This window comes from Ranitomeya variabilis, chromosome 2 (assembly GCF_051348905.1).
Source record: "Ranitomeya variabilis isolate aRanVar5 chromosome 2, aRanVar5.hap1, whole genome shotgun sequence".
Taxonomy (NCBI): Eukaryota; Metazoa; Chordata; class Amphibia; order Anura; family Dendrobatidae; genus Ranitomeya; species Ranitomeya variabilis.
Genome location: NC_135233.1, coordinates 833,594,574 through 833,611,107, shown reverse-complemented (window position 1 = coordinate 833,611,107; position 16,534 = coordinate 833,594,574). Strand labels below are relative to the sequence as shown.

At 39.8% G+C, this 16,534-nt stretch overlaps 1 protein-coding gene across 2 annotated transcripts in view; it reads left to right on the top strand.

Annotated features, from left to right (window-relative positions):
- Positions 1-16,534, top strand: part of MYOM2 (myomesin 2) — a 284,123-nt gene that overhangs the window by 41,588 nt on the left and 226,001 nt on the right. For both annotated transcript variants that reach the window (XM_077290059.1, XM_077290058.1), the window contains 4 exons: positions 3,740-3,828; positions 7,823-7,870; positions 9,235-9,399; positions 11,316-11,477. In XM_077290059.1, coding sequence (XP_077146174.1) covers positions 3,740-3,828; positions 7,823-7,870; positions 9,235-9,399; positions 11,316-11,477 — 464 coding nt within the window. The remainder of the gene's footprint in view (positions 1-3,739; positions 3,829-7,822; positions 7,871-9,234; positions 9,400-11,315; positions 11,478-16,534) is intronic.

The following is a 16,534-nucleotide window of genomic DNA, read 5'->3' as shown; positions in this document are numbered from 1 at the left end:
GTGCCACCATGTGGAATTCACAGTGATTGCAGCTATTCGTGTTTTTAATAGAAAACTTTGTAATAAAACTTTTTTTACTTTAAATATCTTGATGGGGTTTTAACAACATTGATAGGAAAATAGAATATTCTAAATATGTTCAATGATAACAATAAAAATAGTTGACTGTTGTTAATATTAGGTTATCGTTAAACAATAACTTGATGAGGTATTAATATACGCTCTTACATGAACCAAATAATTATGTGGGTGCTAGAGGAATGTAGTAAAGGAGGGCAGAAAGAGAAAGAAGGGGAAGGGAAAGGAGGTGGGGAGGAAACAACAACAAAAACAAAAAAAAACACTACTTATTGAACCCAGCACTTCGGAGACCACATCTACCACAACATTTTATTTTAAGTACTTATTTTCTGACAACCAGATTGCCAGGTCATTCCCCTCTCTGAATAATATCCATCATGTCTATTGGCGATGAAAAGCTTTGAGGCATTTGTTATCATGTGCAATCATGTTTTCCATTTTCATAATATTGTTATCGTTTTCCACCCATGCACCAAAAGTGGGAGTTCTTGAGGATTGACAGTGTCGTGGAATATTTGGCTTAATGGCTGTTTGAAAGTGCCTTAGGATATATTTCTTTGCCTTTGAGATTGAATCCGAAGTAATGGAAAATAGGCCTAATTGGGGGAAGGCAAGCAAAAAAGAGTAGGGAAAAAACTTACAGAGTATAAAATACATTTTATTGATTAAAACAAAAACAAAGACAAACTTTTCAATAAATCTGAGGCTGCTAAGCACTGATGCGAAAGGACACTACCATATACAGATGGGGATAATTATACGTGTTTAAAGTGGTATTCCCATCGCCAAGATCCTATCCCAATATGTAGTCGGTGTAATAATAATATTAGCATTTACCTCCAATTAGAAATGTAGTATAGTTTTTCTGATTCGCTTTGTCTCTTTCCTCATATGCAGGCACTGCAGGACCTTACGTATCCATGGTTATGACTATTAGCTAATTAACTGTCACTATATCAGTGGTTGTAACCACGGATACCAAAGGTCCTGCAATGCCTGCACATGAGGATAGAGACATCTTGAAGACGGAAAAACCTTTTTTAAATAAATAAAGCATATGCCCTCATGTGTAGCAGTAATATTGGGTACACTTTTCCCAGAGATATATGAAAGAAAAAGGGCTAAAATACAATGTTACACTTACATGTATATGACACCATCTGCTGTAGTGTTCCCACTGTGTCAAGACATGTTTCATTATATCTTCATCAGGAGCCATGTATTGGGGAGAGGGTAGGTATGGTTTATAACAATGAGGCCAGCCAATGAAGGTGCTCAATAGAGAGGGTGTGTGCATCACATGTTTCCAAATCATGCTTTCCAATGAATCACCCACTGTATGACGCATGCGCAGTTAACGTAGCTAATCCAAAGGACGTTCCAGTTTGCGACCCCGTAACACGCAAGCGCTCCATTGCCATCATGGAGACAATGCGTGCACGGATGTATGAATCGGCCACTTGCCCGAGCATCTATGAGAAGACAAACCACGCATGCGCTCTGGAGCAAGCGGCACTACAACTGAAGTTCTTTTGTTTGGCACTTCTCATTTAATAGTAATTGGATTTGGGTTATATTACATGGCATTCATCATCAATGATGCTCTCTAGCTAGATGTCACACATGGGAAGGAAAGGAAAAAATGATGGCGAGTAGAGACCAATGAGGACGTTACATAGTAATGTCTACCTCTCAGCATCTAATCTAAGATGTACAGTATAAATTATGAATAAATCAAACACTAGGAAACTGCAAAACAAGCTGGTCCCAATACAAATCCCTTACTGGGAGTTGTCGTTACAGGCGTGAGTCAAACTTTCAGACATGGGGTTCCTATTAGGGGAAAACATGGAATATATAGCGAGTAAAGTAATAGAGCTTAATATTATAATAATATAATATGAACTCAACTTAAATGTTGTTCTAAGATATTATATGAACTGAGACATTCTATATAGTGTAAAAGTCACACTTAAAAAGCAATTTAGCTATATCTAATTATATACTTAAAGAAAGAATGAAACATCTGCAAACTGTCTCTCTCATCAGGGAAGAAAAGCTCATTTCAGGAGCTCATATGATAGGCAGTTTTCTTTCCCGTCTAGGTGCATCACCCTCAAGTTCCTGATCCATTGAGCGTGTGACGTGCTGAAACTCTGTGTTTCAATGGTAGAGCAGGTGGCCAGTCAGATATATGGATTCTGGGAATATCCAGGGCATCATAGAATGATCTCATATGTCACTTGGATATTTCAAAGTATACAATATTCAATTTTTCTGACCTACAGCTGGAATGGGTACCTCTGGGAGTACATCAGGCGAACCCAACTCCATTGCTTACCTTATAATAGCCTCTTTTACATTGAGAAAAAATGCATAATGTTTCTTGGATGCTTAGGATCTGGGCCACAATGGCCTAGTGTACGGTGCACCGTGTCGACCTCCAGTTCCTTATCAATAGGATCACCAAGGATAAGATTGAATAATGTCAGCAGTGCGGTTTTGGCATAAGCACTTGTGCATTAATGCTTTCAAGTATACCCCTTATCCAGATATTGTTGCTGCAATTGTGATTTCTTTTGGCCAACAACCATATTAAACAGACTTTGTATTGGCTGGCTGTGAAGATCCAGTGTTTGTTTATGAGCATTATGATGGCCACAACTTGTATGACATCATCCTCTAATCCCTGTACCTTGTCAGTACGGTGTGACAGGCTAGAAGTGAGGGACTGTATTTCATTTTGCATGTGGTCTCCAGCCTCTGCATATATTGCTCCTTGACTGGTTTAGTAGGGATAGGCACAGTATGATGTTTCAAATCAGTTATGGCGTTCCCCATATCAGGATTCCCTGTGGCTTGGGGGTAAATTCCCGTGATGCAAGTGCTGCTGAGTATGTGGGCTTCAATAAAAGTACAGAGAGGCTTGTACAGCTGTTTTCTTGTAAGGCCAACATTAAGGGTGAAGTCACACAGCCTTAAAACACGAACAACAATCACATCACAATGCTTGGACAGGCCGGCGGCCTGTAATTCTATGCAACTTTCATGCTCGGGTCAGGACAGCCATCGGCCAGTCTGTGTATTGTGATGCGATCGTAGTCCATGTTATACGGCCTTTTGACTGCACCTTATGGTTGAAGTTGATACAGGACTTATAGGCTTGAGCTGTCTGGCATCATGAAGGTTAAAACTGGTTCTTGTTCCACCCTGAGGTGAGGCAGTAATGGTGCTGGCTGCTGAGCTGGAAGAGGAGCCCTTTGATAAGAAATGCTGCATACAGGATGTGCAGACAGAGGTGAAGTACCTCAAATTAACCTCTGATCTTTTGTCTTTCTTTCCCCTAATGGATGGCATGTAGTAGCTGTAAATAGCTTTTTATTCCCCTAAGAAAATTCTCTGAAGAGAGAGCTCTCAGTGTGTGCGTCTTCTTGGTGACATGTCCAGGCCATGCCCCCTGCAATAAAGCTTTTATATTGATTTTATTTCCTAATAATATATACATGATGTATAAGTGGTAGCTTTTTAATCAAATTATTGTATTTTAAGGATTAAAAAGGTGAGTTCTTAAAGTACTAGATGCTTTGTGGAAAGTAAAGATTTAACATATCATTTATGATTCTATACATTAGTAATGTTATTTTAATGTTCTCTTTAGGACTAATACTGATGACACCGCTACATACTCGGCAGTGGCTAGAAATGTACATGGACAGTCATCCACCAATTCTGCTGTGATTGTGAAACGTAAGTGGAGCAGTAATGGTAAAGAGTTCCAGTTGCATTTGTAAAAGACAAAACTCTTGCACAGTGTTCTAAACATGGTACACAGGTACTCACTGGAGATGAGCAAACCTTTCAAGGTTCAAAGGTGAAACCAACCCCACAAATATGAGCCCCACTTGCCACCGACACAGTGTGTCGACACAAGTGGGATCAGCCGGGATCCCACCGACATAAGTGGGATCGGCCGGGCAAAGTGCCAGAAATGTCATCCGTGTGCCATCAGTGTGAATGTGTGAGGAACATTTTGTGGATCGTGATGCTACTGTAAACACTGACGTCTGAAAGAGCCCTTAGTGAACTCAGTCATTTACTGAACTTTGGTCGACTTTTGCCAATTTTTAGGAAAACTGCTAGGGAATTCAAACGAGCTATGTTCGTGCCGAATTTGAGAATGGTGAACGTTTTTCAAACATGTTTGCTCATCTCCAGTACTCACCTAGGTTATCTTTCTCAACTCCAAGAACCTGGATTAATGATGGGGCATATTTTTTTACAGTTTCTTTTTACATATGACATTCAGATTAAATTCCATTTATGAAAACCTTTCTTTTCTAATTCTGGCACTCATTTATTAAGTTTTGATGCTGCTTTTCTGAAAATGACTGACAGCAATATTAGGTCTGATATTTATATGTTAGTGATAATAATAAGCTAAAGGCGGTCAGTTGTGACCTACATTTGGTGATACTACTGCCTGGTTGACTTGTGCCAGACATGGTGGTCCAACAGTATAAGCTGCAGTTTAATTTTTTTTTCTGTTACACAACCCCTTCCATGTCCACTGCCACTATTCTTTTACCATAAATTTTGTACAACACTTTAATTGACTTTTGTTAATCTTTTCAGCCCCAATTATCCAATCCTTGCCTAAAATAACGTTTAATAAATACTAGGTACAAATTGGACTAGTAAACAGGTGTGCAAAAACATATAAATATTTTTTTTCCAAAAAAACCCTTCCCAAAAGTAACAAAATAATGCTAGGTAGGTTCATGATCCAAAATCAAGCACCTGTAACAGGGCGCTGTATTGCTGTGGCATTCACAGATGTAAAATTTAAATTTTACTAGTAAAACAGATATACTAAAGAAAACAGAACATTTGCAACACTCACACTTGGTGAGTTACAGTTTAAATGGGAATTTTCCTTTGCATTTTTTAAAATCAATTATTCCCAACTTCATCTTCCGAAAAATGATTGCATAACAAATACAAAAACGCTGTGCAGTTCCTTGTGACAAGCAAGCACACTATATGACATTGATTTCAGAATTTTTCAGAAATTAGAAAAATGGGCTTCCACAACGTGCCTTGCGAATATCTCACTACAGATATATATATATTTAGTTTAGCCAATCAGTAGGGATTAGCATAGGTTGTATAATAGCCTATGCAGGAAATTCAGAAGTAATTTTAGGCAGATTTTTTGTTCAGAAAGTTTGTCAAAGTTCACAGTTCAGTAACAGCAATAGGAAGAAGAAGTCTTCAAATATTGGGCAAATATTCCGGACAGTAATGTGATTGTACAACTGCACCACTAAAGAAGACGAGAATATTAGTCTGTAAATACCGTAATACAGTGATTCAATTGATTGGTGAGGAGCCAGCAGCAGTGCCAGCTTCAGTATGGTTTATCAGTAGTGTTGAGCGATACCGTCCGATACTTGAAAGTATCGGTATCGGAAAGTATCGGCCGATACCGTCACAGTATCGGAATCCAATCCGATACCGATACCCGATACCAATACAAGTCAATGGGACTCATGTATCGGACGGTATCCCTGATGGTTCCCAGGGTCTGAAGGAGAGGAAACTCTCCTTCAGGCCCTGGGAACCATATAAATGTGTAAAAGAAAGAATTAAAATAAAAAATATCGCTATACTCACCTGTCCGACGCAGCCGGGACTTCAGCGAGGGAACCGGCAGCGTTGTTTGTTTAAAAATCGCGCTATTACTTGGTTACGTGAATTCCCGGCTTGTGATTGGTCAGGTCGGCCATGTTGCCGGGACGCGGACCAATCACAGCAAGCCGTGACGAAATTACGTCACGGCTTGCTGTGATTGGTCCGCGTCCCGGCAATATGGCCGCCCTGACCAATCACAAGCCGGGACGTCACGGGAGGCTGGACACGCGCTCATTTTAAAATGGGCGCGTGTCCAGCCTCCCGTGACGTCACGGCTTGTGATTGGTTGCGCCGCGATCAACCAATCACAAGCCGGGAGGCTGGACGCGCTCATTTTGAAATGGGCGCGTGTCCAGCCTCCCGTGACGTCACGGCTTGTGATTGGTTGCGCCGCGATCAACCAATCACAAGCCGGGAGGCTGGACGCGCTCATTTTGAAATGGGCGCGTGTCCAGCCTCCCGGCTTGTGATTGGTTGACCGCGACGCAACCAATCACAAGCCGTGACGTCACGGGAGGCTGGACACGCGCCCTTTTTAAAATGAGCGCGTTTCCAGCCTCCCGTGACGTCACGGCTTGTGATTGGTTAATGGCGGCCATGTTGCCGGGACGCGGACCAATCACAGCAAGCCGTGACGTATTTTCGTCACGGCTTGCTGTGATTGGTCCGCGGCCCGGCAACATGGCCGCCCTGACCAATCACAAGCCGGGACTTCGCGTAACCATGTAAAAGCGGGAATTTTAAACAAACAACGCTGCCGGTTCCTGCGCTGAGGTCCCGGCTGCGTCGGACAGGTGAGTATAGCGATATTTTTTATTTTAATTCTCTATTTTACACATTTTAACATTAATGTTGTTCCGATACCCGATACCCGATACCACAAGAGTATCGGAATCCCGGTATCGGAATTCCGATACAGCAAGTATCGGCCGATACCCGATACTTGCAGCATCGGAATGCTCAACACTATTTATCAGTAATTTGGCACAGCTGGCATCTGTTTTGCTGCATTTAAAATACAGTTATACATTTTCCTATTTATTCTTAATGCATTATAAAACAGCAGCAGTCTGTTGTTTTCTAATTTCTGAAAAATTCCGAAATCTTACAGAATGCTGTAGATAAGCCACTGATGCCGGTGGGCTTAGCTCATCTTCCATTTTGGGGGTGACAGGTTCCCTTTAACTGTTCACAATAACAGTAATTTTGACCAAGGGTGCCCAAACTTTTACATGCCAATGTATAACATCAAGTATGTATCTCAAAATACAAGATGTTAAGCATCTCTGGAACAATAACAATGAGGTATTCCACTAATATTATACTGATGAACTACTCGTAGCTTATATAATCAAAATCAGGTGAATGGAGATCTGACACCCAACAATCCCACTGATACCAGCCCGGCAGCGGCCAGATGTAAAACACTGTACAGAGTGAATGAACACTGCTCCAGCTAGTGGCTGCTGCCAGGTACTGCAGACCAGGTCCTATTATTCATTTGATCTGTAATATCCGGCAGCTGCACTGTTTGGCTCCATACACTATTTCCATCCAGCCGGTGTCAGAGCTGCGAACAGCTGATTTGTGGTGGGTGCCCGGTGTTAGATCCCAACTGATCTCATATTGAATTATATATTTGGTGTTGCAGTGATTTTTCTTTCTCACAATGGGTTTTGGATGAGTTTTTTATGCTGCGATTTTCCAAAAAATAAAAGTAACCTATTTTACTTTATGGGTGCAGAAATGCTGCAGAAAATCTGTATCATAAAAAACTCACCAAAGCTCATCGTGGCATCACAGCCTTAAAATTATACACTATGTGTACCAGATCATAGGTCAGGGCTGGCCAGCTAAATGCTATAAGGGGCATTATGTCTCTTAGCCAACATTTCCAAGCTCTATTGACATGTTCTTAAAAGTTAAACCCTGCAAATATGTTGAAGAAAATACATTTGTTATTTTCATTTACTGATTGCAAAATATGGAAATACAGGAAAAATGGAAAAAGTGTCCTAAAATGTCCCCTGATGAGATTGATTTTTTTTAGGATTCCGATCAGAAGATGAACCTCTGTATCCTGGTATCATGCCACACTGTAAGTAACTCTTCTTTCAACAATTTTATGAAAAATATATGCAGACATTTAAGGCTGTACTGAAAATTATCTTTAGAAGTCTTAGGACATTTGTAATGTGTAATAAAACATACTAAAATGCTGTAGCAAATAGACATTGTATTGATTGAGAAGGTTTTCAGAACACAGAACGATTTCTAAACAAAATTTAAGGGGTTGTCCAGCTCTAGGGTAAAAGTCAGCAGTCAATCTTTGTGAGGAGGAGCTGACGGTCATGTGACCAAAAGTATGTGATTTACATACTTCCGGCCACATTCCGATATACACGCCCAACCTGGCTCTATACACTTGCATTGATTGAGACCAGGCCCACCTAGTCAACACATGACCGCATGTATGCAAATAATATACTTTCAGTCACGTGCCCACCGCTTATGGCACCGGCGAATCCTCCGGGCGTGCAGTGTGAGGAAGAGGGCAGAGCTCTGCCTCTAGCTCCTCCCTCCTTTCTTTCACATGGAATCTTATCAGTAGTAACTGCCATCTCTTATCTCAGTAATAGGAAAGTCCGTCTTCACTGAATACAGATTTTACCTCAGAAATGAGACTTTTGACTGACCAATTTTTGCAGAGAAAGAAGCAAATCTCTCTGATAAGATATATTAGAAAGTTACTTATTCTCATGTGTGCTATTAATTTGCCAAATAAAAATCAAAACCACAGTTACTCTTCAACTTATTTAATTAATGATAGACCCTATGGCCTAGAGACATCAAAGCAGTTATTTGGTATAAATCCTTTTGAAAAGTCGCAACATTTTTGTGCAACGTGGAGTTGGCCAAAAAATGTGGTGTTTTCTGTCAAGTTTCAAAATGGACAGAGCTGTGGCAGGACAGGGGCAGAACGGAAGTGTTATGCCAGAGGGTTTCTTATTCATGACGAGCTATAGTGTAATTTACGCCAGTCATGACTGGAGTAAGATTAGTGGTGAGGCACATGGAGGCACACAACACTTCTCAGACGCAGCGATTCATTAAGAGCTGTGTGCCCCCTCAAAAAGACTAGTGAGAAAATTGCCTGTGTGTACGCCGTAAAAATGATACAAAAGCAGATTTGAAAAATAAATGGATCCAAATGGACTAACAAATAGTATGTACACTTTGTCCCCATGTACTGTAGATCTCAAAATTCAAAGCGTCAAAATGACATTACAGAACATTACTACAATACATGAAAAATAATTAATCGGGACACTTTTCATATAGGGATTAAACATTCCAATTCTATCTAGTTATTCAACTAATCAATCAATTATGATCAGATCGATTGGAAAATAAATGTTTCTGGTGTTTCCATCACTAATATTCCTTTCGGTGTAATTACAGTGCCTTTGACAGCAGCAATTTCTTTCACCCATATTGAAGTCAAATTCCTGGAGACCTTTGGTGTAACATTTGGAGTAGAAGGTGACACAGTTACTTTGTCTTGTGCTGTGCTTTTAACTCCTGACCTCAGCAGACTGCGACCTGAGGCTGAGTGGTACAGAGACGGTGAGTGACTTCTAATCAAATGATCATATTAAATGTTAAATGTCCAATTTCATATTCTGACAACTGCAGATTAAATGAATCAGAGTTTAAACATCAGAATGTCCTCTGTTGAACTTTCCTCATTTACAATCGTTGGAAAATGTTTAACTTGCGACAACTTAAAACCAGATAAATTGCCACTGTCTAGGCTTCCGTGTTAAGATGCGCAGTGTGTCATGGGCATAGATATTTCGGCACTAACAGTCCAAGAGAAGAAAGCATTGCTATTCCCTATCACTGGGCCGTACCGAATCCTACTTTTATAGAGATAACACTGACTTGATTGGAAATATTATTATATTGGTGAGGTCATGATGGCATCTAAGAGATCTGATTCTTCTCAGGGCTCGTGTAGACGACCATATTTTCGGACTTAGTGCAATGCAACAAAACATTGAATCACACTCAAACAAATGATTATTCTATGGGGCCGTGCACATGTCCGATCTTTTCTTGGACGAGTCTGTCCAAGGAACAATCGCAGCATGCAGAATTTGCATCCGTAGATCTGATTGCATTCGGCCTTGTGAGTTAATAAGTCTGTCAAAAACGTCAGAGTGCACTTGGATGACATCCGAGTGCAATCCGATTTTCACAGACTGACATAATGGAGAAGATGAAGACATTTTTTTCTATCTCATCACCAGAGAAAATCAGATCACACTCTGATCAAACTGTGTTCAGAATTTGATCAGAGTGTGATTAGCGTAATCACACCGATTTTTTCTGGATGAGATAAAATACGGTCATGTGACCCTAACCATACAGTAAAGCTTGTTCTTTTGGGTCATATTACAAGTGACTATGTGGAACTCCAGAACTGTAAACTATATGGAGAATGTATTTGGCAGATATGTTTTAACTGATCTAATCAATGTCCATTGTCTCTTTGTTTGGCAATGTGGACCAAGTAAGGCTAAATATTGTTTTCTTTGACCAGTCTTGAACTTCCAAATGTAATCTCTTATGGACCAAGGGCCATGGCAGGACTTATTCACAATATTTGTAAAAATTATATCTTGTAAACCTAGTATGTGTTGCACTGTTTATTAAGGTCTGTGCCATTCAGACAATCAGTGATGTCAGCTTACATAATTACTAGGAATACATCGGGAGCTTTACAATATACAGTGTTCACTATACAATATATACTCTATACAATGTTCACATCATAGCTGATAGAGATGATAACAGCTCATAGACCCCGACTGATCTGATATTGAGGAACTTCTTTAGGGATAGGTCATGGATACTAGACAAACCCTTTAAAGGAAAGTGTAACACTATAGCACTACCTTGTTACTTTGCGTATTCCAAGGGTTCCCCATTTTGTTGGATTCCATGTGCGATTGACACCTTGGCTATCTCTATAACTGCTGATTGAGTTGTTCAGTGCATATGACCCAACATACCCATCACACGTCGGCATTCAGTATTTTCACTTGGTGCCATGTGTGTTGTATGATATAGCTTAACACTCTACTAGACAAATATGCTATACTATAACAAATGTAACTAATATCTAATGCTATACATTGAACTTTAAGGTACATTGTTAGTTTGTGACTTACTTTGCCTAACCATTTTGCAAGAGGAATGCAATTCACAATGTAGTCAGGGCGTTATGCCCCAAATCTTACATAGATAACACTGAATGCCCAGCCAAAATCTCTAATGGATCAATATAAATAAAAGTATATGAGAAATAACGTTTCACTGTTAGCATGAATGAGATGATATATTTAGTCCATGGGAATGGCTTGGCCAAGGTTCTTTTCTTTTCTGGTGTGATATGATTTATTTTTCACATTCTTGAATATTGGCACGCACCACGCGAATAGCTCTTGACTTTGTTTGCAATTGAATTTCCTTTTCAGATGTCCTGATAAAAGAAACCAAGTGGCACCAGCTGCATTTTGGAGAGGGACGTGCTTCCCTGACGTTGACACATTTGAATAAGGATGATGAAGGATTGTATACTGTAAGAATGGTCACCAGAGCAGGAGTCAACCAGCACAGTGGATTTCTCTTCGTAGCTGGTATTTAGTCATACAGTCATTCAGTCATACTTTTGTGTTTATATATAACATGAACATACATGACAAAGTATTTTTTAAATCATTATTGTACTTTTTTCCAGTAATTACCATAAATATAGTCCACCAAGAATGTACTTGAAGATGTTGTGGAATTTTTAGTAATAGAAGACATGTTAAACAACAGGAACTAAAAGAACAGTATTTTGGAAACAGAGAGAGCAAGAGACATTTGATATCTGCTCCAATTTTTGAAAATTGGAGAGAACTCTTAGGATATATGAGCATGGCATCTTTTAGAAGCTGGTGTACTCATGTAACGTCTGTGGGTGTGAACTACACCACAGGTCGGACTTACCTAAGAGGGTCGTAACGAAGTGACCAGTACCAATAGTCATCAGGTACCACTCCTGAGTATTTCTCGGGTCTGCAGCAGCAAACTGGAGGGTCAGAGGTGCAGTTTCAAGGTACAGAGGGGCGAAACAGAAGCATAGCCAAACGGCCTGAGGTAGAAGCAGGAAGCACAGGATCAGTAAACATAGTCGAGGTCAGGAGTAGTGAGGTAAGACAGGATGGGTAAACAAACTGGTCATTAACGGTAAGTGGAATAAGGAGGAACGCATGAATGGATGCTAACGGCATAGGAACAAACGTTCGATGGGAAGTGGTAGGTGGAGCTGCTTAATAAATGGCCTTATATAACGGGATAGGCAGGGGAACCTAATCTCTGCAGCACCTGCCAGGGTTAAATTCCTGCAGAGAGCGGCCACGTCCCCCCTAGGGCTAATGAATGCCACAAGCATGGGGCACACTAGTGTAACAGACTTACGTGCTACCGCCATAACAACTAAAATAGTTTTTGCTATAGGAAGACACTTTAAGAAAATGCTGGCACTGTTATTACTGAAGTATTTTCCTTGACATCTTTTGCTTCATTTTTGAAGCAACTTTTTTTTTGTTCCATATATGACAGTGTTGCTTCCAAGTGGAAGCCACTTCATAGCTTTTGAATCTAAAATTGGTTAAAAGAAGTTACAAGGAAGAGAACATAGGCACTGCAAGTTGTTTTGACATTACTGTGCATATGTTCATTCTGTTTGGAGTAATTTATCACTTTTTCAGATGGGTGAATCTACTTGAAAAAGTTCCCTTAAAGGGAATCTATCAGCAGGATTTCAGACAGTGAAATATTTAAAAGTGCATGTAGCTCTTTCAAAGACAAGTCCAGCAATACCTGTACATGGTCAGTTCATTTCTCTCATGCTGAGAAATCAGTGTTTGAATTGATGTGCAAATGAGGCTGTAGGTTTGAAACCTCTGTCATTCCAGCTCTACTACCCACCACCACATCCTTTAGCTTGACTCATGTCTCCTATGCCTAAAGTCACATGGTAAAGAGGCCTTCAGTCAGGCAGGAGGAGGCGGAACTGTGTAGGGAATAGAGCTTGGGTGACAGAGGCTTCAGATCTACCACAGTCTTTCAGCCTAATTTGCACATAAATTCAAATGATAATTTCTAAGTCTTGAAGAAATGGGCTGACCAAGTAAAGAAAGTGAAAGAGCTACATGTGCATATAAATAGTTTTAGGGTTCAAATCCTGCTGACAGGTTACCTTTAAAGGGAATCTGTCATCAGGTTTTTGCTATGAGATCTGACAGCATCATGAGGTAGAGACAAAGACCTTGATTCCAACAATGTGTCAAATAGTGTAGACATTATGATAGTCACAGTTTTATCCTCTGTAGATCTAGCAGAACTGGGATGTTGATCTGTGTAAAACCCCACCCACACCATAGCTCTCTTTGTACAATACAGTTATATGAAAAAGTTTGGGCACCCCTATTAATCTTAAGCTTAATGTTTTATAAAAATTGTTTTTTTTGCAACAGCTATTTCAGTTTCATATATCTAATAACTGTTGGACACAGTAATGTTTCTGCCTTGAAATGAGGTTTATTGTACTAACAGAAAATGTGCAATCCGCATTCAAACTAAATTTGACAGGTGCATAAGTATGGGCACCTCACCAGAAAAGTGACATTAATATTTAGTAGATCCTCCTTTTGCAAAAATAACAGCCTCTAGTCGCTTCCTGTAGCTTTTAATGAGTTCCTGGTTCCTGCATGAAGGTATTTTTGACCATTCCTCTTTACAAAACAATTCCAGTTCAGTTAAGTTTGATGGTCGCCGAGCATGGACAGCCCTCTTCAAATGATCCCACAGATGTTCAGTGATATTCAGGTCTGGGGACTGGGATGGCCATTCAAGAACAGTGTAATTGTTCCTCTGCATAAATGCCTGAGTAGATTTGGAGCGGTGTTTTGGATCATTGTCTTGTTGAAAGATCCATCCCCTGCGTAACTTCAACTTTGTCACTGATTCATGAACATTATTGTCAAGAATCTGCTGATACTGAGAGGAATCCATGCATCCCTCAACTTTAACAAGATTCCCGGTGCTGGCATTGGCCACACAGCCCCAAAGCATGATGGAACCTCCACCAAATTTTACTGTGGGTAGCAAGTGTTTTTCTTGGAATGCTGTGTTTTTTTTGCCGCCATGCATAACGCCTTTTTGTATGACCAAACAACTCAATCTTGGTTTCATCAGTCCACAGGACCTTCTTCCAAAAAGAAATTGGCTTCTCCAAATGTGCTTTTGCATACCTCAGCCGACTGTGTGGCGTGCTTGCAGAAACGGCTTCTTTCGCATCACTCTCCCATACAGCTTCTCCTTGTGCAAAGTGCGTTGTATAGTTGACCGATGCACAGTGACACCATCTTCAGCAAGTTGATGCTGCAGCTCTCTGGAGGTGGTCTGAGGATTGTCCTTGACTGATCTCACCATTCTTCTTCTCTGCCTTTCTGATGTTTTTCTTGGCCTGCCACTTCTGGCCTTAACAAGAACTGTACCTGTGTTCTTCCATTTCCTTACTATGTTCCTCACAGTGGAAATTGACAGGTTAAATCTCTGAGACAGCTTTTTGTATCCTTCCCCTGAACAACTATGTTGAATAATCTTTGTTTTCAGATCATTTGACAGTTGTTTTGAGGCGCCCATGATGCCACTATTCAGAGGAGATTCAAACAGTAGAACAACTTGCAAGTGGCCATTTTAAGTAGCTTTTCTCATGATTGCATACACCTGACTATGAAGTTCAAAACTCAATGAGGTTACAAAACCAAAAAAAGTGCTTTAGTAAGTCAGTAAAAAGTAGGTAGGAGTATTTAAAACAAGAAAATCATAAGGGTGCCCATACTTATGCACCTGTCAAATTTTGTTTGAATGCAGATTGCACATTTTCTCTTAGTACAATAAACCTCATTTCAAGGCAGAAACATTACTGTGTCCAACAGTTATTAGATATATGAAACTGAAATAGCTGTTGCAAAAAAAACAATTTTTATAAAAAATTAAGCTTAAGATTAATAGGGGTGCCCAAACTTTTTCATATAACTGTATATAGTGACAAAAACCTGCTAATCAATGCTCAAGGCCAGTTGTCCTGTAGTGATAATCTCCTGCTGATGAAACACTGATTGAAACAGCAAAGCACACCCTAGTAAGTGACCCATCCCAGTAATGAGGGTCTCTTCTACTACATCATGGTGCACTCAGATTGCAAGGCAAAAACCTGCTGACACATTCCCATGAAAATCAAATGTTATGGGATTTAAATTTAGTATCACCCCTGGACGATTTTCCATTTTTCGTTTTCTTTCTTTCCTCCCTTTCTTTCAAGAGTCACAACTTTTTTATATTTCTATCAATATGGCCATATGAGGGCTTGTTTTTTGTGGGACGAGTTGTACTTTTGAATGACACCATTGATTTTACCATATAACCTACTTTAAATCACGAAATAAATTCCAAGTGCGGTGAAATTGCAAAAAAGTTGAAATTCCACAATTTTTTTAATGTTTTTAATTTACCATGCTCACTAAATGCTAAAAGTAACCTACTAATATAATTTTCCAGGTCATTATGAGCACACAGATACCAAACATATATAGATTCTTTTTTATTTAAAGGGTCAAAAAATCCGAAATTTGTATGAAAAAAAATTGCTTATGTCACCACTTTCCGAGACCAGTAGTGTCTCCATTTTCAGGATCTTGGTTAAGGTGATAGCTTATTTTTTGTGCTCTGAGCTGATGTTTTTATTAATTCCATTTTGGGGCAGATATTATGTTTTTATAGCCTATTATTGCTTTCTATTGCAGTTTTTTGTAGAAAAAAGTAAATTTGAAGTTTCAATTTATTTTCTTGTTACACCGTTTACAAATCTGATTAATTTACTTTATATTTTGATTGATCGGACATTTCTAAATGCAATGATACCAAATATGTTTATTTTTAATTTTTTTTAATTGTTTTATTTTGAATGGGGCAAAAGGGGGTGTTTTGAAATTTTGTGTTTTTTTATTTTTATATTTTTTAAAACTTTTTTAAACTTTTTACTGGCTTCAATAGTCTCTTTAGGAGACTTGAAACTGCGATCATCTGTTTCAAAAATCATGATCTCTTATGAATGCCGGCAATGGCCAGCGTTCATAGGAGATTTGCAATGACAGACATGGGGGTCTCCTGCAGACTTCAGACTGTCATTACAACCCATCGGAACCTCGCGATCACGTGACATGTGCACCGTTGGGTGGGTCTTGTGATGCCCTTTTGGTCAGCGCATGTTAAATGCTGTTGTAAGAGATCAGCAGTGGCATTTAACTTGTTAATGGCCGAGAGTGGATCGCAGATCCACCTGCGGCTGGTAAAGACACATGACAGCTGAGCAGATCAGCTGTCATGTGCAGAGAAAGAAGCGGGCTCAGCGCCAGAGCACACATCAAAGGCAGGGACATGACCAATCACGAACCTATACTTCATCGGTTATAAAGGGGTTAACTCTTCTTTCCTTCCACTGGGACATGAGAATTCTTGCTATTGCTTCCAAGCCCACATTTTTTAATAGATTTAAATATCCAGACTTATTTCTAACAAATAGCCTTTAACCCCTTTCTGACCTCGGATGGGATAGTACGTTCGAGGTCAGAACCCCCGC